Raw genomic sequence first — 23,454 nt, 5'->3', positions numbered from 1 at the left:
ACTGCAGCAAGGGATTCTATATATGTATGTATGTATTTGTCTATATGTATATTCGAATGTCTATATGTATGAATTTGTCTATATGTATGTACTGTATGTATATATATATATATATATATGTATGTTCGAATGCCTATATGTATGTATTTGTCTATATGTATGTACTGTATGTAGCACCAGTTGTGTATGCCGAGTTTTCCAGAACCCGTAAATAAGTCACAATATAATATGATATGCAGGAAAGTGAATGTGACGTCCTTAATTCTGACCCATTCTCTTTATAAACAGCCGGGGTAAAATCTCGCTCATTTCTGTGGCCATCTGCGGACATTCTGTAAAAGATCACGTCCACCTCAATAACCTTTCCCCTATCTCGGCTATTTATCCTATTTATTCGCGCTGCGTCACTGGCCGTAACAAGGCGAAATAACCCGAACGAGTCCCTGGACAGTGGTGACGCCCACACAGTGACCTGCGGTTGGGCCCTGGGGGTGGCTGCACACACTGTATCCTGGCATCGCTGCTTGTGCTTTGCAGAGTTCTGCTTGACCGGTCACCTGACCCTTCCTGTATTGTGACCGTTAATATTTTTCGTGCGTCCAGCCTCTCCTCCCCTCGCCAGCCGGAGGCCAGCACTTACATAAAACACGGGCACCCGCCTGACCTCGGCTCTCAGGGGCAGATGCTGCAGGGAGCGGGGCCCCGTAGTCCAGGTGGTCACTGGGTCCCTCGGGGTGTCATTGCCACGGAGCGGTGACCCTCAGGAAAGGAGAGAAGCAGCATGTTCACTAACCTGGTGAGTTTATAGGCATTAATATTATTATGGACACCTGCGGTTCTTATTCGTTGTGTGGTGAAGGTGTCTTCTCCGTGCCAAGGAAGGTTTTAGACCCATTCATTTGAATAGAGCTGAACTGTTCTCCAGCACGGGGAACCGACTTCACTGCATATTAAATATGAGATAGAGAGGGAGGTACCATGTTTTAGTTTCACCTGATAAAAGATGTGATTGTGTTTACTGTTTGATTGCTGTGTGCGATCATTGTGTTGTTCTGAATCTGTGAAGTTAGGTTGTATCATTGTGTTGCACTGTGTAATTTGTGTCGCACTGTATTGTTGTGCTGTATCATTTTGTCCCACTATGCAGTTGTCTCATACTGTGTGGTTGTGCTGTATCATTGTGTCACACTGTGTAGTTGTGTTGTATCATTATATTACACGCTGTAGTTGTATAATTCTGTTGCAGTATGTAATTATATGCTGTGCAATTATTTCACACTGTGTGGTTGTGCTGTATCATTGTGTCACACTGTTTAATTGTGTTGTATCATTATATTGCACGCTGTAGTTGTATAATTCTGTTGCAGTGTGTAATTGTGGGCTGTGTGATTATTTCACTGTGTTGTTGTTTTGTATCATTGTGTCACACTGTGTAGTTGTGCTGCATCATTGTCACACTGTAGTTGTGCTGCGTCATTGTGTCACACTGTGTAGTTGTGTTGCATCATTGTGTCACACTGTGTAGTTGTGTTTCATCATTGTGTCACACTGTGTAGTTGTGTTTCATCATTGTGTCACACTGTGTAGTTGTGTTGCATCATTGTGTCACACTGTGTAATTGTGTTTCATCATTGTGTCACACTGTGTAGTTGTGTTTCATCATTGTGTCACACTGTGTAGTTGTGTTTCATCATTGTGTCACACTGTGTAATTGTGTTTCATCATTGTGTCACACTGTGTAATTGTGTTGTATCATTGTGTTGCTCAGGCGCAGTACCGCGGCCTGTTCCTGATGACCTTTGTGTTGGGTATCGGGGGTACCTTTCAGCATGGGTTCCACATCTCCGTCCTGAACTCGCCCTCCCCGGTGAGTGTCACCTCCATCAGCGCACACACACACTGCTCCATTCTGCTGCTGCCTGCTCCTGACAACTCATGTCACCTTTTGTGTCAGACAGGGTCAAAGTTAGGCGCGGGCCACATAAAGGCGTAATACTCCACCCTTCCATTGTAACGCTAACCAATAATGGAGACCACACATAACCCGTCTCTCCCGGTAGCCACGGAGATCGCGGGGGAGGTGAGTAGTGGCAGCGGGGAGCCATGCAGGAGAGCGCCATTGCCTGCGCGCGTGGGGACCAGCTCTCCCCGTAATCGTAGTGATCCGGGGGGGGGGGGGGGAGTGCGGTCTGGCGGTGGGGGGCCTTGAGGGACACTCACCGGGCCGTAGCGGAGGAGGCAGGGAGCTGGCGTGCGGGAGAGCGCGGCGTGATTTGGTGGGGGGCTCGTGCAGGGATGTGGCCAGACGGAGGTAGGCATGAGGCTGCGAGCAGGGGACAAGCGGAGGCACCGCGTTGGGCTGCCGTGACGCACTTGCGCTTAGCGGGGGAGCTGTCTTGGCTGGAGGAAGGGGCATGGGGGTTCCTACCTGCACTTCGGCGCTGGGATCTGCGTGGGGCAGGGACACTACCGGATCCTCCGGTGCGGTAGCAGCGTCAGGATGATGAGCTTCATTACACCGCACCTTTCACCATTGTGTCCAGTATTTTTGGAGAAGCCCCCTGGTAACCCTACTAGCAACGTAGTCAGTGGCCAGTGAAGTATTTCCCTCTTGCCCCCCTCTCCTCGTGAGGCGCCTGTCCCTTCCCAGACTGTTATTAGGGTCAGTGACCAGCGCAGAAGGCACGCGGGACGGCCACAGACACCGCCGCTCATCACTTCGCTTCCTTTGCAGTTCATCAAAAGATTCATCAACCAGACCTGGAGCGAGAGGCACGGATCCCCGATCACAGAGGACTCCCTCACCCTGATCTGGTCCTTATTGGTGTCTGTGTTCAGCATCGGGGGGATTCTTGGGTCCGTAGCCTCAGGATACCTGGCGGGGAGATTTGGGAAGTGAGTATAACGGACGGTAGAGGCGACTGAAAGCTGCAGTCACTGGTATTCCTGTATATACTCAGTACCCATCTACGCCCTGTGCCAGTTCTAACCCTGCCACTGCCAAAAAGGAAACGCAGTGCAGAGCAACCCATACATATTATAGTGAATTAATATGGTTATTAATACGCTGAGCACTTTGCTGCAGCCTCCTCTGACAGGGATTAAGTCAAAGCGCAGAATCCATTTGGGAATTTAAAGAACGCTTTTTTTCCCTGGGAGCCACAATTAAATTGGCTGCTTACATGAAATGCTCCATTCTCTCTGTCCTAAATAATCAATTTAAAATGATGAATTTATGTAAAGATTGGCGTTGTTGACACTGAAAGCCCTACATGCCCGGGTCCCAGCTATCTGTGAGAGCTTCCAGCTTCCTACACCCCCCTTCGCTCACTCCCATCTGCAGGTGAAGGACTCCCGACAGTTCCCAGAATCCCCTTGACTTTGGCGCCCGAGCTTTTAGCCGCGCTGCTCCCACTCTCTGGAACAGTCTGCCCCGTACAGCCCGAGAGGCCCCTCTCTGGGAATCTGTAACCGGCTCAGGACCTCCCTGCTAACCCAGGCATTTAATTACTGACCCACAGCCGGTCCGGTATTTAATAGCGACAGCCCCGACCCGTCCTGTTCTGTATCTTTCCCTGTGTTCCGTCTCTTATAACCTTAAATGTTTTCTTCTTTTTCCCTTTCTGTAACTGTGAGGCGCTTTGTGTCCCACTGGGAGAAAAGCGCTATATAAATATCCCTTAATCCCCACCAACCCACCACTGCTAGACCGTGTCTATGCGTCAGTGAGTCCCCAGGCCGCACACCCTCCACTGCGCTCATAACGTTCCCTTGTGTGCGTTGCAGGAAGAAGTGTCAGCTCTGCAGCTGCTTCCTGCCGATGACCAGCGCTCTGCTCATGGGCCTGAGCCGGGCAACGGGCCTCTTGGAGATGATTCTGATTGGACGTTTCCTCGCCGGGTTTCATTCAGGTGACTCTGGGTCAAAAACCTTCTCCCCTATCCCGACATCCAGACAAAAACTGGGGGAGCGGGGAGGGTGACCGTGTACGAATTACACGAAACAACAATAAAAAAGGGTGGGAGTTCCCCTCACCAGCTTGTGGGCTCACCGCATCAACAGGTGCTCTGATCCTGCGTCCGTACCGCCGGGTGCGTGTAATGACGCGGTACCTCGCCGGGTCAGCTCTCAGTAACAAAAAATAGAATAGAGAGAACAATACTCGCACGTGTTCCTGAACAATACCCGCGCGTGTTCCTGAACAATACCCTCACGTGTTCCTTTGGCATCAACCAGATTTCTTCTTTAATGTGCAGAAAAGTAGAAACACCAGGAGGGGTTAGACTGTTACCCCGGCATCATGGGCAACGTTACCCCGGCACCATGAGCAACGTTACCCCGGCATCATGGGCAACGTTACCCCGGCACCATGAGCAACGTTACCCCGGCACCATGAACAACGTTACCCCGGCATCATGGGCAACGTTACCCCGGCACCATGAGCAACGTTACCCCGGCACCATGAACAACGTTACCCCGGCATCATGGGCAACGTTACCCCGGCACCATGAGCAACGTTACCCCGGCACCATGAGCAACGTTACCCCGGCACCATGAGCAACGTTACCCCGGCACCATGAGCAACGTTACCCCGGCACCATGAGCAACGTTACCCCGGCACCATGAACAACGTTACCCCGGCACCATGAGCAACGTTACCCCGGCACCAGGAGCAACGTTACCCCGGCACCATGAGCAATGTTACCCCGGCACCATGAGCAACGTTACCCCGGCACCATGAACAACGTTACCCCGGCACCATGAGCAACGTTACCCCGGCACCATGAGCAACGTTACCCCGGCACCATGAGCAACGTTACCCCGGCACCATGAGCAACGTTACCCCGGCACCATGAGCAACGTTACCCCGGCACCATGAGCAACGTTACCCCGGCACCATGAGCAACGTTACCCCGGCACCATGAGCAACGTTACCCCGGCACCATGAGCAACGTTACCCCGGCACCATGAGCAACGTTACCCCGGCACCATGAGCAACGTTACCCCGGCACCATGAACAACGTTACCCCGGCACCATGAGCAACGTTACCCCGGCACCATGAGCAACGTTACCCCGGCACCATGAGCAACGTTACCCCGGCACCATGAGCAACGTTACCCCGGCACCATGAGCAACGTTACCCCGGCACCATGAGCAATGTTACCCTGGCACCATGGGCAACGTTACCCCGGCACCATGAGCAACGTTACCCCGGCACCATGAGCAACGTTACTCCGGCACCATGAGCAATGTTACTCCGGCACCATGAGCTACGTTACCCCGGCACCATGAGCAACGTTACCCCGGCACCATGAGCAACGTTACCCCGGCACCATGAGCAACGTTACCCCGGCACCATGGGCAATGTTACCCAGGCACCATGAGCAACGTTACCCCAACACCATGAGCAACGTTACCCCGGCACCATGAGCAACGTTACCCCGGCACCATGAGCAACGTTACTCCGGCACCATGAGCAACGTTACCCCGGCACCATGAGCAACGTTACCCCGGCACCATGAGCAACGTTACCCCGGCACTATGAGCAACGTTACCCCGGCACCATGAGCAACGTTACCCCGGCACCATGAGCAACGTTACTCCGGCACCATGAGCAATGTTACTCCGGCACCATGAGCTACGTTACCCCGGCACCATGAGCAACGTTACTCCGGCACCATGAGCAACGTTACCCCGGCACCATGAGCAACGTTACCCCGGCACCATGAGCAACGTTACCCCGGCACCATGAGCAACGTTACCCCGGCACCATGAGCAATGTTACCCTGGCACCATGGGCAACGTTACCCCGGCACCATGAGCAACGTTACCCCGGCACCATGAGCAACGTTACTCCGGCACCATGAGCAATGTTACTCCGGCACCATGAGCTACGTTACCCCGGCACCATGAGCAACGTTACCCCGGCACCATGAGCAACGTTACCCCGGCACCATGAGCAACGTTACCCCGGCACCATGGGCAATGTTACCCAGGCACCATGAGCAACGTTACCCCAACACCATGAGCAACGTTACCCCGGCACCATGAGCAACGTTACCCCGGCACCATGAGCAACGTTACTCCGGCACCATGAGCAACGTTACCCCGGCACCATGAGCAACGTTACCCCGGCACCATGAGCAACGTTACCCCGGCACCATGAGCAACGTTACCCCGGCACCATGAGCAACGTTACCCCGGCACCATGAGCAACGTTACTCCGGCACCATGAGCAATGTTACTCCGGCACCATGAGCTACGTTACCCCGGCACCATGAGCAACGTTACTCCGGCACCATGAGCAACATTACTCCGGCACCATGAGCAACGTTACCCCGGCACCATGAGCAACGTTACCCCGGCACCATGAGCAACGTTACCTCGGCACCATGAGCAACGTTACCCCGGCACCATGAGCAACGTTACCCCGGCACCATGAGCAACGTTACCCCGGCACCATGGGCAACGTTACCCCGGCACCATGAGCAACGTTACCCCGGCACCATGAGCAACGTTACCCCGGCACCATGAGCAAAATTACCCCGGCACCATGAGCAACGTTACCCCGGCACCATGAGAAATGTTACCCCGGCACCATGAGCAACGTTACCCCGGCACCATGAGAAATGTTACCCCGGCACCATGAGCAAAATTACCCCGGCACCATGAGCAACGTTACCCCGGCACCATGAGAAATGTTACCTCGGCACCATGAGCAACGTTACCCCGGCACCATGAGCAACGTTACCCCGGCACCATGAGAAATGTTACTCCGGCACCATGAGCAACGTTACCCCGGCACCATGAGAAATGTTACTCCGGCACCATGAGCAACGTTACCCCGGCACCATGAGCAACGTTACCCCGGCACCATGAACAACGTTACCCCGGCACCATGAGCAACGTTACCCCGGCACCATGAGCAACGTTACCCCGGCACCATGAGCAACGTTACCCCGGCACCATGAGCAAAATTACCCTGGTACAATCGGCAACGTTACTCCGGCACCATGAGCAACGTTACCCCGGCACCATGAGCAAAATTACCCCGGCACCATGAGCAACGTTACCCCGGCACCATGGGCAACATTACCCCGGCACCATGAGCAAAATTACCCCGGCACCATGAGCAACGTTACCCCGGCACCATGAGCAACGTTACCCCGGCACCATGAGCAACGTTACCCCGGCACCATGAGCAACGTTACCCCGGCACCATGAGCAAAATTACCTTGGTACAATCGGCAACGTTACCCCGGCACCATGAGCAAAATTACCCTGGTACAATCGGCAACGTTACCCGTCACAACGCGCAACGTTTCAAGGCCCCTCCCCTGTACTTTGTACTTTTCTGTACATTAAAGAAAAAATCTAGTTGGTACCAAAAGGAACACGTGAGTATTTCTCTCTATTCTTTATTTCTGTTACCGAGAGCTGATCCAACCAGGTATCAACACTAACCAGCAGACAATCCCCCACACTATTCCGGCATCTTCCTCGTCTCCACCCACGCCCCCTCTCACCCCGACTCTGCACCCCTTACTCCTATCCCTCTGTATAGTAATCCTCTTGTGTTATAGCCTCTCATTTATGGGGGATAAACATTTTCTGACCGTTTGTACAATTCCACCCCGGATTTCTCCTTCGTCCCAGAAATGACCCCCCCCCCGGTCAGTTTCTCTTCCCCGCTGGTTGCCCTCGTGGCTTGTGAAGTTGATGGTTTTTACTGTGTTTCAGGTCTGGGGTTAAACATCCACGCTCAGTATGTGGGAGAGAGCGCGCCCCGGAAACTGCGCGGCTTCATCAACTCCACTGGCCCGCTCTTCGTAACCCTGGGCAAGCTGTGTGGGCAGGTGGTCGGGCTCAGGTACCCACCGGGGATAATCTCCCCCTTCCCCTCCAGGGGGCAGCTATGTGCCCCATTCGGGGAGAAAGAATAACCTTGAAAATTAGACACTGACCTCTGAAGTGGGAAACTGTTTCAAATCTATTGCCGGCCCCATGCAACCTTGGGCAAGTCAAATTATTTCCTCGTGCCTTAAATATAAAGCAAGTAAGCTTTATAGGCAATTCATTGCATTGTGTGTGTGGCATGTTACTTTGTACAGCGCTGCAGACAGTGTCAGCACTATTCTTGCGAAATGTTCCTGCTGGTAATAAAACGCTTATTAAAATTGCTGTTCAGAGACTTGTTTAAAGTGCTCTTCAATCAGGCACAGTAACACTACTTATTAATGGCAGTGTGAGCACCCTCTGACCCTGCGTCCCTGCATTTCCCTGACCCCCTGTGGTTCCATAACCCTCTGACCCTGCATCCCTGTATTTACCTGACCCCACGCCCCTGTGTTTCCCTGACCCCACGTCCCTGTGTTTCCCTGACCCCACATCCCTGTGTTTCCCTGACCCCACGTCCCTGTGTTTCCCTGACCCCACGTCCCTGTTTCCCTGACCCCACGTCCCTGTTTTTCCCTGACCCCACGTCCCTGTTTCCCTGACCCCACGTCCCTGTGCTTCCCTGACCTCATGTCCCTGACTCTGTGCCTGCTCCCCAGGGAATTATTCGGGACCGAGTCCCTGTGGCCTCAGCTTCTGCTGTTCAGTGGGATCGTGTCCTTCGTCCAGCTGGTCACCTTGCCCTTCTTCCCAGAGTCCCCCAGCTACCTCCTCCTGGTTAAAGCTGACAAGGACGGCTGTGTGAGAGGTAACCTGCTGCCTGCCCTTTTTCTGTCTTATTCTGACATTTCTAAGGATTTATTCTATACTAACTGAAAAAACCCGCTGTGGCTCGGAAATTCTAAGAAACCAATCTCATCCCTTCCCTACTCCTCTCACCCCCCTACCCTCTTCTCTCCCTCCCCCCCTTCTCTTCCCCCTCCCTCATCTCTCTCCCCCATCACTTTCCCCCCTCATCTCTCTCCCCCATCACTTCCCCGCCCCCCATCACTTTCCTTTAATACCTTATGATGTCCCCAATTCTCTCCACCTCTCGCCCCTTCTCCAGCATTCTTACTTTCTCCTCACGGCGTCGACTGAATTCCTCTCTTTCTTTGTCTGCTTTCTGTGTAACCTTTGTAGCTATCTGACTCTCCTTATCTGCCACCAGGCTATGTGCATTATGATGTTACCAGCATGATGTCACGTACGAGATATATAGCCTTCCAGGCACCACACCCAGTGGCTGACTTGTTTAGAGAAATTTTAATAACTCGTAGAATTAGACAAAAACCCTGATCTCAGGAACCATCGTGCACAATGTGGTTACGATATCTTAAGACAGTGATTCCCAACCTTTTTTGTTTGGAGGAACCCTTTAAGTATTTCGTAACATTTCGGGGGACCCCTATCTGGATGACACATGTTCGACAGGGGTAAATCGCAAAATAGACGTGTAAAGCAGTAGGGGTAATAAATAATAATTAACTCATACTTTTGAATACACAATGTATATATTTTGTAATGATTTTGGTTTAAACATCACCCCCCCCCCCCCACCTGCATCTCCCATCACACCCCCCACCTGCATCTCCCATCACACACCCCCCCCCCTGCATCTCACATCACCTCCCCCCCCTTGCATCTGACATCACCCCCCACGGATCGATGGATCTCTCTCCCCCTCCTCTCCCTCCTCTCTCCCCACCCTCCTTCTCTCTCCCCTCCCTCCTTCTGTCCTCCCTCTCCCCTCACCCCTCTCCTCTGCCTCTCCCTCCTTCTCTCTCTTCCTCTCTCCCACACACAGTGTCACACACACACACACACACACACACACACACACACACACACACACACACACACACACACACACACACACACACACACACACACACACACACACACACACACACACACACACTGTCACAGTCACACACACTGTCACAGTCACACACACACACACACAAAGTTTGCAGCAAAAAAAGCCTCACTCGTCAGCTCACATGTAAGCAGAAGCAGCAGCCTCCTTCCCCCCCCCCCCCCCCAGTGCAGGGCTGCTAGATCGCGCTCTGAGGAGAGCGGAGGGGGGAGAGCCAGGGGCAGCAGCGAGTGCGGGCGGCCAAGCGGAACCCCTGCGACTACTCCACGAGCCCCAGGGTTCCGCGGAGCCCCGGCTGAGAATCACTGCCTTAAGAGGTGCCCAAATGCCTAGCGAGTAGAGAAACAACTTAACCAAAATATACAGTAGAGTAGATTAGCCAAATCCTGTAAATATATCTCCTTATGTTTTGGGGTTGGTGTTTTGGGGAGTCCTGTGCACTAATGAGCCTTTTAATTCCTTCTCGTATCCTTTAAAGATAAAATCATTTGAATTCATTGTGTATTTACTGGACAATTTCAGGGAACACTAACTTGTGAGCAGCTATAATGGGGGAACGGTGTCGTAGATAGCAGGATTAGAGCCAGACTCCGCCTATCTCCTAAATCCCGATTTACATAGTTACACAGTTACATAGTTACATTGTTACACAGTTACATAGTTACACAGTTACATCGTTACACAGTTACATCGTTACACAGTTACATAGTTACACAGTTACATAGTTACACAGTTACATAGTAGATGGTGTTGAAAAAAGACATACGTCCATCAAGTTCAACCTACAGTATGCTAAATTTAGACGACAGATACTTTATCCTATATCCATACTTACAGTATATTGATCCAGAGGAAGCAAACACACAGCCCCAGTGACACATCATCCAATGATATCTCATAAGGGGGAAAATGAATTCCTTCCTGACTTCCTGATTGATATAACTGCAGTGCAATATGCAGTCCTGTGCGTGTCTGGGGCGATACAAATATCTCGTTGCATGTGGAGTTGGCTTTAGTTCTGCTCCCCCTGGAGTTAAATGCCAAACGGTTCTGTGAACGGAGCCGGGATCCGGATGGGGAGAGAGAAAGAAGGGGGGGTGAACAGAAGCGCATGTGAGAGGAAGCTGAGGTCATTATAGGGGGGATACGACTAAGGGCTAACTAAGCCCGTTAAACCAGGGATATCCCTGCTTCAGCACAGGTGGCTCAATCAGTGGCTCAATCAGAATGACTAACCAACCCGTGCTGAAGCAGGGATATCCTGAAAACCTGACCGGTGGGGGGCCCTTGACGACCGGAGTCGGCCTCCCCTGCCTTATACCAACTAGTTATAACTGGGGCCTCCTGCTCAGCTTCAGTGGAATACCCACCAATGTGTCAGCACCCAAGACTATCTGTGCAATTCATTGGTCTGTTGTGGGCTAACCCTCCCAAATGGGAAAGCAGCGAGGTCGGGGTCACGGTCTGGGGTCAGCAACAGGGGAATGAAAACAGACAAAAAGGGGTAACACGTGACTGCAAAGACCAACAAGAGCTGCAAACGTTAGAACTTTGCTCGGCGACTCCCTCCCTTAGGCCAGGTCCCCGCTGGCTACTGCAGCACCCGCTGTGGCGGACGCTGCAGGGACAAGATCCGCCCCACAATGGGGCCCGCTGTGCGGGGGGGGGGCACTGCGCCAACAGAAACTTGTGCTCTCAAGAAAATTGAGCAGGAGTCGCGACGGAGCGCTAGGCCACGCCCCCTGGTGGTTCAGCCAATGAGGGCGAACCTGCCGGGTGACATCACAGCCGCGCCCCCATCACGCCCCCCGTCTTTCACCCTTTAGCTCTCTGCAGACTTGGGGACATAATATAGCAGGCTGCCAGTACCCAAAATGGCTACAGTTAGCAGAAAGGGCAGGTGACTTGGAAAACCTGAACCGCAGCAAAACCCGGCACGGATCGAGCAGAATCCTTACACAATTACACTGAGGAGTGCTGGCAGTCTCAGAAGAAAAAAACCATACAATCTGGTTCCAGGATACCTATTAAAGTCAATAGCCGTTAACTAGTGTCGTACCGGGCCCTGCATTTTCTGAAAACCGGGCGACGGGTACCCGGGCAAAATGAGCCATTTTGCCTGGCCGGTTACCCGGGTGGTACTTACCTACAGGGTGAGGAATACCGCTGCGGGGGGTGAGGAGGACCACGGCGACATCTGGGAGCAGCAGGAATACCGCACACAGCTGATTCCGGTGGGAGCCGGGGGAACCATGTGACCGGAGCAGGAGCATTCCAATTGGACAGCCAGGGAAGAGCCGGCTGTCCAATAGGAACGCTCCTGCTCCGGTCACATGGTTCCCCGGCATCAGCTGTGTGCTGTATTCCTGCTGCTCCCGCCAGCTGAGCACGGACTTCTGCTGCCGCCAACGCCACCAGGACATCTGCTGCTGCTCCCACATGTCGCCGCGGTCTTCCTCACTGGTCTTCCTCGCCTTCCGTCGCCGGCTGCAGGTAAGTGTTGAAGTATTTTCAGCTACTCTGAAATTACCCGGCGCCGGTTTTCGACCCGGCGCCGGTCCTAGCCCACTGCTGTCGGGTCTGGCTAAGTTCCGGGTAGCTGAAAAAGCGCTGGGTACTGGGTAATTTCCGGGTACTCGTTACATCACTACCGTTAACGCCTGTCCGTGGGCGACAACCTACAACAGACCCTCTGCCCCAGATCCATGCTTTCTCCTCTCTCCAGCCCTGAAGCAGCTGTGGGGCGAGGGAGACATCCAGGCAGACATTGATGAGATGATGGAAGAACAGGCCGCCCGTGGGAAGGGCAGGAACATGACTGTCCTGGAGCTTCTGCGGGACCCGTCTCAGCGCTGGCAGCTCTGTGTGCTGATAGGCCTGATCCTCACTATGCAGCTCAGCGGTGCCAATGCAGTTGAGTATCTTCCCCCCCCTTGGGTATTGCACAGGGGGTATTCCGCCCAGGACTGGCCTACGACCCCTGTAATACAGAAGGTTGCCTTTAGTTGTGTTATGTTATGTTCACTCCATACACTGCTGCACAGACGGGCAGGATTGTGTCACTTTGTACCTCAGCCCCCCTACCTCACCCAATGTATCTCACTGTATGTATACATTGTATCACTTTATTTATATTACGCCTACAACGTACGCTGCGCTTTACACGATGACAATACAAGGTCAATAAAGTACAAATAATGGGGGTACGTGCACCAGGTAAATAACAGCATAAGGCAAGGGGAGACCCTGCCCCGAAGAGCTTACAATCTAAGTGACTATTGTGACTGTTTCGGACAGCCGTATCTGGGTCTTTCTTGTGATCCTGTAGATTTACTTCTACTCGTATGACGTGTTCAGAGACGCTGGCGCCCCTCCTGAGCGGATCCCGTATATTTCCTTGGGAGTTGGGACTTTTGAACTTGTCTCCTCCGTGTTCTGCGTAAGTTTTCCCATGAAATCGTAATAGACGTTGATCAAGATAACAGCTATAACCCTATATAACTGCTCCTTATAACGCTACCTACTGCCCTATATAACTGCTCCTTATAACGCTACCTACTGCCCTATATAACTGCTCCTTATAACGCTACCTACTGCCCTATATAACTGCTCTATATAACTCTACCTACTGCCCTATATAACTGCTCCTTATAACTCTACCTACTGCCCTATATAACTGCTCCCTATCACACTACCTACTGCCCTATATAACTGCTCCTTATAACTCTACCTACTGCCCTATATAACTGCTCCTTATAACACTGCCTACTGCCCTATATAACTGCTCTTTATAACTCTACCTACTGCCCTATATAACTGCTCCCTATAACTCTACCTATTGCCCTATATAACTGCTCCTTATAACTCTACCTATTGCCCTATATAACTGCTCCCTATCACACTACCTAATGCTCCATATAACTGCTCCCTATAACTCTACCTACTGCTCCTTATAACTCTACCTACTGCCCTATATAACTGCTCCCTATAACTCTACCTGCTGCCCTATATAACTGCTCCCTATAACTCTCCCTACTGCCCTATATAACTGCTCCCTATAACACTATCTACTGTCCTACTGTATATAACTGCTCCCTATAGCTCTTCCTACTACCCTATATAACTGCTCCCTATAGCTCTTCCTACTGCCCTATATAACTGCTCCCTATAACTCTCCCTACTGCCCTATATAACTGCTCCCTATAACACTACCTACTGCCCTATATAACTGCTCCCTATAACTCTACCTACTGCCCTATATAACTGCTCCCTATAACTCTACCTACTGCCCTATATAACTGCTCCCTATCACACTATCTACTGCCCTATATAACTGCTCCTTATAACTCTACCTACTGCCCTATATAACTGCTCCCTATCACACTACCTACTGCCCTATATAACTGCTCCCTATAATGCTACCTACTACCCTATATAACTGCTCCCTATAATGCTACCTACTGCCCTATATAACTGCTCCCTATAACGCTACCTACTGCCCTATATAACTGCTCCCTATAACGCTACCTACTGCCCTATATAACTGCTCCCTATAACGCTACCTACTGCCCTATATAACTGCTCCCTATAACACTACCTACTGCCCTATATAACTGCTCCCTATAACACTACCTAATGCTCCATATAACTGCTCCCTATAACTCTACCTACTGCTCCCTATAACTCTACCTACTGCCCTATATAACTGCTCCCTATAACTCTACCTGCTGCCCTATATAACTGCTCCCTATAACTCTCCCTACTGCCCTATATAACTGCTCCCTATAACACTACCTACTGTCCTACTGTATATAACTGCTCCCTATAGCTCTTCCTACTACCCTATATAACTGCTCCCTATAGCTCTTCCTACTGCCCTATATAACTGCTCCCTATAACTCTCCCTACTGCCCTATATAACTGCTCCCTATAACACTACCTACTGCCCTATATAACTGCTCCCTATAACTCTACCTACTGCCCTATATAACTGCTCCCTATAACACTACCTACAGTACTGCTCCACATAGTTGCACCCTATATCTCTTGGGTGTGCCCTGTACATGCTTGGAAGTGCCTGTGTGTGTGCCCTGTACATGCCTGCTGTGCCTGTGTGTGCCCCGTACATGCCTGGCAGTGCCAGTGTGTGGTCGCTGGAGTTGTCTGTTCTCTCTCCTCAGAGTCTGCTCATTAATCGCTTCGCCCGTAAGTTTCTGATACTGGGAGGTTACAGCCTCATGGTTCTGACTCTGGGGCTCCTCACTGTGACTCTCTCCCTACAGGTAAGGGGAGGCTCACACTCTCACTACACTTGTTGTGAGTTGTGCACAAGCATCACACGGACCCACTCTAGTAGCTCCGAGTTGCACAAACAGAGCCCTTTCCGATGGGATTGGCACGCTTTGCTATTCCGTCCGTGGGTTTACGTCTCTCCTCTCCTCCCCTAGCACTCTTACACCTGGATGCCCCACTGCAGCGTCGCTCTCGTCTTCACGTTCATTTTCCTGTACGGGGCTGGGCCAGGTAAGCGCAGCTCATCTAAAAGACACGAAATAAACCACTGACCGTCCTGTTCCGGACAACACAACGACCTTCAGCTGGAAATAATAGTGAACAGGAATGATGGTAACATTGTATAGAACCGACTGTGCACAGTAAGGAGCTGTGGCTGCTGTTGTCTGTAACATTGTGTCTTCACTTGTTCTCCAGCGGGCGCCACCATATGTATGTGTGTTGAGATCTTCATGCAGGCTCCTCGGGTCCCGGCCTTCGTCATTTCTGGCTCTTTCAGCTGGATGGGAATGTACTTGCTGGGAATGGTCTTCCCCTATATGGTGGTGAGTAACAGGACCCAAGCAGAGCCCGTATGCATAGGACGTCTTCTGGTGCCCGTGACACATCACCCCTTTCCTGCCGGTCTGACCTCCTGGGGCTTCTTCTCCTCCTGCCCTAAACTCGCAGGTGTCGTACCCTTTTTTGGCAGCAAGCTTCGGTGTCCGTGTGACATTGTCCCAAACAGGCAGCAGGTTGTTAGGCCTGGATTATAGTGCATGCTCGCACGCACGCACAAACATCACGCAAAAAATATTTGTCTTTCCAAAACGCCGGCGCGCGCCTCCATTGATTTTTGGTATATGTCGCGTGCGTGCCGGCACTATAATCTTGGCCTTCGGTTCCTAATCCAGGCTATGACTATCACTCTCTGAGTGAGCAGAGTTTCCCGGTCACTATGTTCCCACTGGAAGTATCTCCCCCACCACTGACAGAAACCCAACGTTGGTGCTGGGTTAACTGACCAGTCTTCACTGACCCGTCACTGCAGCTCCTCACAACCTTCATTGTATGGAGCAACTGAGATTTCATTCCAATGTTGATCATTTAGAATGTTTTTATTGAGACTTATGTATACTAATTATTTATTTGGTAGGATTGCTTGCAGTCAACAGAGCTTGGTCTTCCTGTGTAGCCAAATCAGAGACTTCTTATTAACATATGCAATCAAGAACAAGTTTAAGAGCCAAACCAGGTCAAAGGCCAGTAGGGAATTTTTTAAACAGTGGGCATAACTTTTGACTTTATCATGATTAACAGAGGAGAGTTATGTGCTAGCAAATCAAGCAAAAACCCCCAGCAAATAATGGGACAGCAAGTTGCAAGTTTCTATACAAGATGCCCCTTTCCTTGCTGATAATTGTCCCTCCGTCCTCCTCTCTGTGTTCCAGGGAAGACTCCAGCACTACAGCTTTCTCCTGTTCATGGCGGTTATCATCACTTCAGTGACTTTAATATTCCTGCTCGTTCCCGAAACTAAAGGTAAATCCACAGCGGAAATCTCCAGGGAATTCAACAAGCTGAACTTCAGAAAGCAGCAGAGAGCCAGCAGGCCGGTCAGGCCGGAGTGTGTCCTCAGCACCAAACTGTGACCACCACACAAAGCCCAGGGGTCTCACGGCACGGACACCTTGTATAAGGACTTCCATTCCACAGGCTGACAAATACCAATGAGTTGTCACGCAAAGGGATCTGTGTATTAGGGACATGTTATAGATGACTTGGCACACGGCGCTTTTTCATCTTGTTTTAAAGGGACTTTGCTCTAATATTTCCCCTATAATTTGGGGGGTCCATACCAGGAGTTAGGAAGAGTCACACGACACACTTGTTATCAGGTGGGTTGCAGGGCTGTTGCTAGGGGGCTGGGTAATGCAGCCAATCAGGAAGTAGTGTCAGGAGCCTGGGGGAGGGGCCAAGGAGAGGAGCAAACAGCATGGAGAGGTGAGACGGGTGTGTGGGTGTGGGTGTCTCTCGAGCGCGTCGTACCTTTCACCATTGTGTCCAGTATTTTTGGAGAAGTCGCCTGGCAAACCCTAATTACGTGATTCCTGCTACCCAGCCGGAGCGGCTGCCGGCATCCCCTACGGAGGTCTATATCTCCGGAAGCAGGGGGTCCCCAACGCTGAAATTAATGGGGTTCATCTCCGGAGACCCAACTGCTACAATTCTATGTTCAAACTAAAACACATTTGCCAAAAAACACACCCACTTGGGTTGCTGCATTAGGGGAGCACTGTGGGTCTCGGCCTTCATGTTTACATCTCCCTGTTTTGTCACTTCCTCTTGGTTATTATTATGACATCACTAGTACAAGTGCACTAAGCAGGAAGTGTCCGTTATTGTGTAACTTGATCAATCTGCCATTGAGTTGTTGTTGAATAATTACTTTGCCGACAGAAGAGTTATTGAAGTGACTGGCTGTGGGAGTCAATGAGAGAAGCTGTTGACAGCAGCATGAGTATATAGGCCCAGGCTTTCTAAACTCCGATTGCGCATGCGTGGCCTGCAAGCTCTCACCGTGCATGCGTGGCCAGCAAACTCGGATCGCGCATGCGTGGCCGGCAAACAGATCACGCATGCGCGCGCTCGCCTTTCGCACATGGGCTGGCCAAATCCAGTTCTCTAGGGTCACCAGCAGATCAGGCATTAAGGATATCCCTGCTTCACCCACAGCTCAATCAGTGGGTCAGTCTATAACTGCACTACCTGTGCTGAAGCAGGGTTATCCTTAATGCCTAATCTGTTGGTGGCCCTTGAGGACAGGCGTTTGTCACCCTCGCCCTATCGCATGGAAACTCCCATTGACTACAATCCTCACTGTCACAGTTTAAACGCACCGTCTCGTTTCATTTGTACCCCACTCCTTTTTGAAAACCTGTTTAGGGAGCAGTGGGGGGTCCCCTGAGCTAAGCCGTGTTTATTTCAGCTCCGGGGACCCCCTGGTTTCTGAGATACGTACCGGGAGAAGGTGCTACTGGCAGCGTCCCCTCCTATTGGCTGCGAGATGCGTGGGATTTAAATAACCTGACAATACTGATGGTACTTTCCCCATTATGTATCTCGGGAAGCAAGGGGGGGCGGGAGGGTGGGGGTCTCTCGAGCAGAAATTAACGCGGTTTCGCTCTGGACACGGGAGGGCGAGTGGGACCGGGGAAGGGGACCGGCACCAGAAAAGGGGGGAGTGTGACCGGGAAGAGGGGAGTGGGACCGGGGTGTGGGACCGGGAAAGGGGGGCGTGGGACTGGGGGAGAGGGGAGTGGGACCCTCCGGGGGAGAGGGGAGGGAGACTACCCCGCTCCTTTAATAAATGAACTCCAAAATCCTAATTATATGTTTTTCCACATTGGTGTTTTAAAATATAATTTCTGAGAGTTGTATTAAAGATATAAATTATGTGCTTGTATTTATTTTGTTTGCATAATAGATAATATTTGTAAAAAAAAAAATAACTTCATACTCACAGTATAACTGTCAGTTTCGAACATTTGTATCCTGGTATGTTTGCTGCTTATGTCTGAATGTAAAAGAAATGTAATTATCGCCTCCTAATACGCAGACATCAGGAACACGTACCTCTCACCCCCTCCTAATACACAGGCATCAGGGACATGTACCTCTCACCCCCCCCGCCTAATACACAGGCATCAGGGACATGTACCTCTCACCCCCTCCTAATGCACAGACATCAGGGACATGTAACCCTCATCATCTGGTCTATTATGGCAGGTATATAGACGATATCCTAATTATATGGTCTGGGCCGTTGTAGTTATTGGAAAAATTCATTGTATTTCTTAATGGGAATGACCAAAATATAGTTTTAAGTGGGGAGATCAACCCTGTAGAAATTAATTTTTTGGACTTGAATTTAAAAGCAGTGGATCATCGTATTGTTACTAAAACCGTTTTTAAAAAGGTGGATGCTAATTCCTACCTAGATTACACAAGTAATCACTCTGCTAAATGTCTCAATAATATACCCTACGGGCAATTCCCGAGGATTCGCAGGAATTGCTCTGAGCCAAAGGACTGTGACGATCAATCTGAGGTTCTGAGGCAGAGATTTTTAGAAAAAGGTTACAATACAGACGTGATACAGAATTCCTTTATTAGAAGTCAGCATAGACCTAGGAATACTTTGTTGATACCAAAAAATAAAATTGTAACCACTGATGACAATCAAACACCAATGTTTATTGTTGATTTCTGTAAACAGGAATCCAAGATACGAAAAATAATTCAAAAGCATTGGGATGTGCTACTAATGGACCCCATTCTTCAGAATTAATTAACCGATAGACCGAAGGTAGTTTTTAGAAAGGCAAAAACATCTAAAAAAAAAAACATTTTGGTCCCTAGTGCTTTAAAGGGGTCTAATATTTCGGTTGCAAGTAGTGGGAATTTGTTAAGCAAACCCATTGGGAATCACCGTTGTGGCAAATGTGTTATGTGCCAATATATGTCACAGGACAAGAGTTTTGTAGACCATCAAACAGGGCTACAGCATATATTGAGGCAATTTATCACACGTCAAACCAATTTTATAGTATACGTTATTGATTGCCCATGCAAGAAGTGTTACGTTGGGAAGACCATCCGACCTTTAAAGGTCCGAATCGGTGAACATGTGAATGGCGTCAAAAATGCCAAACGCCATGTAGAAAAGGGGCAAAAAATACACAATTTAGCACAGCATTTTTTGGAACACTACAACGGGGTACCGGACGGGTTACGTTTTAGAGGCCTTGAGGTGATACTAAGGGATATTAGGAAGGGTGATCGGGAACTCAAACTGCTTCAGGGAGAACAGTATTGGATTTACACACTAAGGAGTAAAATAGCAGTCGGATTAAATGATTTGATAGAGCTCAATCCCTTTCTCAGATAATTGTACCCCTTGGGAGTTTAAAATAAATTGAATAATATAAAATGTAAAGTAGTATTAATATTTGGTTCAATAAGGTATCGATGGGTTACCAAAGAAAATTGTAATTGTTAATATTATTTAATTTTTCTTTCCTTTATTCTGTAATAGTTTTTAAATAGTGTATGATGAATATGGTAAGTTAAGGAGGAACTTTTGAGGACAATCAATGGATAAGATGATCATGAGTAGAAGGGATAGTAAGGATAGCTAGTTCTAATGAGTGGTAGGTGTGTTTCACTAGAACCATATATACTATGAGGTTTTTAATGTTTTATGTTTTTTTTAATAATGTACATGTTTTTAAATGTTTTAGAGTGTTTGCATTGGTATGTTTTCATGTGGTTTTGTTTATTACCATCAGAGTATGCTTTAAATATGGTTACACATGTTTTTAGCATTAGGGGTAATTAGGGGGTGGCAGCCTTTATAAGGCTACATCCCGACATGCCCCATCTTCTCCTGATGAAGCGCTAATTAGCGCGAAACGCGTAGAGGGTTCTGTAAGGTCTTCATGTCCAGTTTATGGCGAATACCTGTCCGGTAGAGGAGTCCCTAACCTAGACGGTCCCTGTAAATGCCATTCATTGAGCGCGCAGCCACAGCATAGCTGTGCACGCTCGCGAGATAGCCCGCCCTTCCTCCGGTCACTCATTGAGGTCACTTCCGGTTCCTGTACCCGGCGGTGATCCGCGGTGTATCGTGAGGAGGTCTGTCTAGCGGCAGTGTCGGGCGGGTGTGGGGTCCTCATCGTACATGTAGCAGCACTTGATTGTAAGTCTGTAAGTGCTAAGTGTGTTATTAAAATGTGAATATTACCTAACATCTTGTCCTCTCTGCGCTCCTACCCTTCTCTGTGTTTTTTGGATGTATTTGCCCGGCTGATCAACAGAGAGGGGAGAAGCTGTGGGAGGAAGAAGCTAATCGGAAGAGAACAGATGAGCGCAGCCTCATCATTTGTGGACATGTAACCCTCACCCCCTCCTAATACACAGACATCAGGGACACATACTTCTCACCCCCTCCTAATACACAGACATCAGGGACACATACTTCTCACCCCCTCCTAATACACAGACATCAGGGACACATACTTCTCACCCCCTCCTAATACACAGACATCAGGGACACATACTTCTCACCCCCTCCTAACACACAGACATCAGGGACACATACTTCTCACCCCCTCCTAATACACAGGCATCAGGGACACATACTTCTCACCCCCTCCTAATAAACAGACGTCAGGGACACATACTTCTCACCCCCTCCTAATACACAGGCATCAGGGACACATACTTCTCACCTCCTCCTAATACACAGACATCAGGGACACATACTTCTCACCCCCTCCTAATACACAGATATCAGGGACACATACTTCTCACCCCCTCCTAATACACAGATATCAGGGACACGTACCGCTTACCCCCTCCTGATACACAGACATCAGGGAGATATACCTCTCACCCCCTCAGGTACTGATCAGAGGCCCCCCTCAGCCTTCTGTTTGAAGCTGGGGCAGTGCTGGGATTGGAAGGATTCTGCGATTTACTACTTACCCTTCCACATTCGGCTCCTTCCTACATTCTAGCGCTCCCACGTGCAAAAGTGCAAACTCGTCCCCACCAGGTGTGCAATCCCAGCACTCTAATGTTTGATGGGTTCATGTAACAAAATAATGTGACAGTGCGGAGGGCAGCAGGGTGTCGGGGTGTATAGGGATGGGTATAACAGGGCAGTGAGGGGGACAGTAGGATGTGGGGTGTATAGGGAGGGGTATAACAGGGCAGTGAGGGGGACAGTAGGATGTCGGGGTGTATAGGGAGGGGTATAACAGGGCAGTGAGGGGGACAGTAGGATGTCGGGGTGTATAGAGAGGGGTATAACAGGGCAGTGAGGAGGGCAGCAGGGTGTTGGGGTGTATAGGGAGGGGTATAACAGGGCAGTGAGGGGGCAGCAGGGTGTTGGGGTGTATAGGGAGGGCTATAACAGGGCAGTGAGGAGGGCAGCAGGATGTTGGGGTGTATAGGGAGGGGTATAACAGGGCAGTGAGGAGGGCAGCAGGATGTTGGGGTGTATAGGGAGGGGTATAACAGGGCAGTGAGGGGGCAGCAGGGTGTTGGGGTGTATAGGGAGGGCTATAACAGGGCAGTGAGGAGGGCAGCAGGATGTTGGGGTGTATAGGGAGGGGTATAACAGGGCAGTGAGGGGGCAGCATGGTGTTGGGGTGTATAGGGAGGGGTATAATGGCAGTGAGGGGACAGCAGGATGTCGGGGTGTATAGGGATGGCTATAACAGGGCAGTGAGGGGGACAGTAGGATGCCTGTGTGTATAGGGAGGGGTATAACAGGGCAGTGAGGGGGACAGTAGGATGTCGGGGTGTATAGGGAGGGATATAACAGGGCAGTGAGGGGACAGCAGGGTGTTGGGGTGTATAGAGAGAGGTATAACAGGGCAGTGACAGGACAGCAGGGTGTTGGGGTGTATAGAGAGGGGTATAACAGGGCAGTGACAGGACAGCAGGGTGTTGGGGTGTATAGAGAGGGGTATAACAGGGCAGTGAGGGGGACAGTAGGATGTCGGGGTGTATAGGGAGGGGTATAACAGGGCAGTGAGGGGGACAGTAGGATATCGGGGTGTATAGGGAGGGGTATAACAGGGCAGTGAGGGGGACAGTAGGATGTTGGGGTGTATAGGGAGGGGTATAACAGGGCAGTAGGATATCGGGGTGTATAGGGAGGGGTATAACAGGGCAGTGAGGGGGACAGTAGGATGTCGGGGTGTATAGGGAGGGGTATAACAGGGCAGTGAGGGGGACAGGATGTCAGGGTGTATAAGGAGGGTTTACCTGCAGTGGTGAAGCATCAGGGACACATACTTCTCACCTCCTCCTAATACACAGACATCAGGGACACATACTTCTCACCCCCTCCTAATACACAGATATCAGGGACACATACTTCTCACCCCCTCCTAATACACAGATATCAGGGACACGTACCGCTTACCCCCTCCTGATACACAGACATCAGGGAGATATACCTCTCACCCCCTCAGGTACTGATCAGAGGCCCCCCTCAGCCTTCTGTTTGAAGCTGGGGCAGTGCTGGGATTGGAAGGATTCTGCGATTTACTACTTACCCTTCCACATTCGGCTCCTTCCTACATTCTAGCGCTCCCACGTGCAAAAGTGCACACTCGTCCCCACCAGGTGTGCAATCCCAGCACTCTAATGTTTCATGGGTTCATGTAACAAAATAATGTGACAGTGCGGAGGGCAGCAGGGTGTCGGGGTGTATAGGGTGGGGTATAACAGGGCAGTGAGGGGGACAGTAGGATGTCGGTGTGTATAGGGAGGGGTATAACAGGGCAGTGAG

General features: G+C 50.4%; 1 protein-coding gene and 1 long non-coding RNA gene across 4 annotated transcripts in view; one reads left to right on the top strand and one right to left on the bottom strand.

Moving 5' to 3' along the window:
* Positions 1 to 609: 609 nt before the first annotated feature.
* On the top strand, positions 610 to 18,220 carry LOC142464864 (solute carrier family 2, facilitated glucose transporter member 11-like). Of its 2 annotated transcripts, XM_075568495.1 has the most exons (13): positions 610 to 796; positions 1,769 to 1,867; positions 1,955 to 2,080; positions 2,735 to 2,895; positions 3,787 to 3,911; positions 7,742 to 7,871; positions 8,557 to 8,705; positions 12,541 to 12,728; positions 13,144 to 13,254; positions 14,996 to 15,097; positions 15,263 to 15,338; positions 15,525 to 15,652; positions 16,538 to 18,220. In XM_075568495.1, exons 3-13 carry the CDS (start codon positions 2,027 to 2,029, stop codon positions 16,736 to 16,738), a joined length of 1,425 nt encoding a protein of 474 aa, XP_075424610.1. In that variant the 5' UTR covers positions 610 to 796; positions 1,769 to 1,867; positions 1,955 to 2,026; the 3' UTR covers positions 16,739 to 18,220. The 2 variants fall into 2 exon arrangements, with proteins under 2 accessions (XP_075424610.1, XP_075424609.1); XM_075568494.1 differs by lacking the exon at positions 1,955 to 2,080 and having other exon boundaries at positions 615 to 796.
* LOC142464865 (uncharacterized) overlaps positions 12,422 to 23,454 on the bottom strand; it is a 24,024-nt gene continuing 12,991 nt past the window's right edge. Inside the window, exon 4 of one of the 2 annotated variants that reach the window (XR_012787743.1) lies at positions 12,422 to 12,795. This is a non-coding gene — a long non-coding RNA (uncharacterized LOC142464865). The remainder of the gene's footprint in view (positions 12,796 to 23,454) is intronic. The other variant, XR_012787742.1, reaches the window with a different exon arrangement.

The sequence above is a fragment of the Ascaphus truei genome, chromosome 13, assembly GCF_040206685.1.
Source record: "Ascaphus truei isolate aAscTru1 chromosome 13, aAscTru1.hap1, whole genome shotgun sequence".
NCBI lineage: Eukaryota > Metazoa > Chordata > Amphibia > Anura > Ascaphidae > Ascaphus > Ascaphus truei.
The sequence above is the reverse complement of the archived record's forward strand: the minus strand, read 5'-3'. Positions and strand labels throughout refer to the sequence as shown.

Excerpts from the sequence above, each read along its gene's own strand:
- LOC142464864 (XM_075568494.1), top strand. Across the intron at positions 3,912-7,741 it reads CCTCGCCGGGTTTCATTCAG|GTCTGGGGTTAAACATCCAC; the intron begins GTGACTCTGGGT and ends ACTGTGTTTCAG. Across the intron at positions 7,872-8,556 it reads GGGCAGGTGGTCGGGCTCAG|GGAATTATTCGGGACCGAGT; the intron begins GTACCCACCGGG and ends CCTGCTCCCCAG.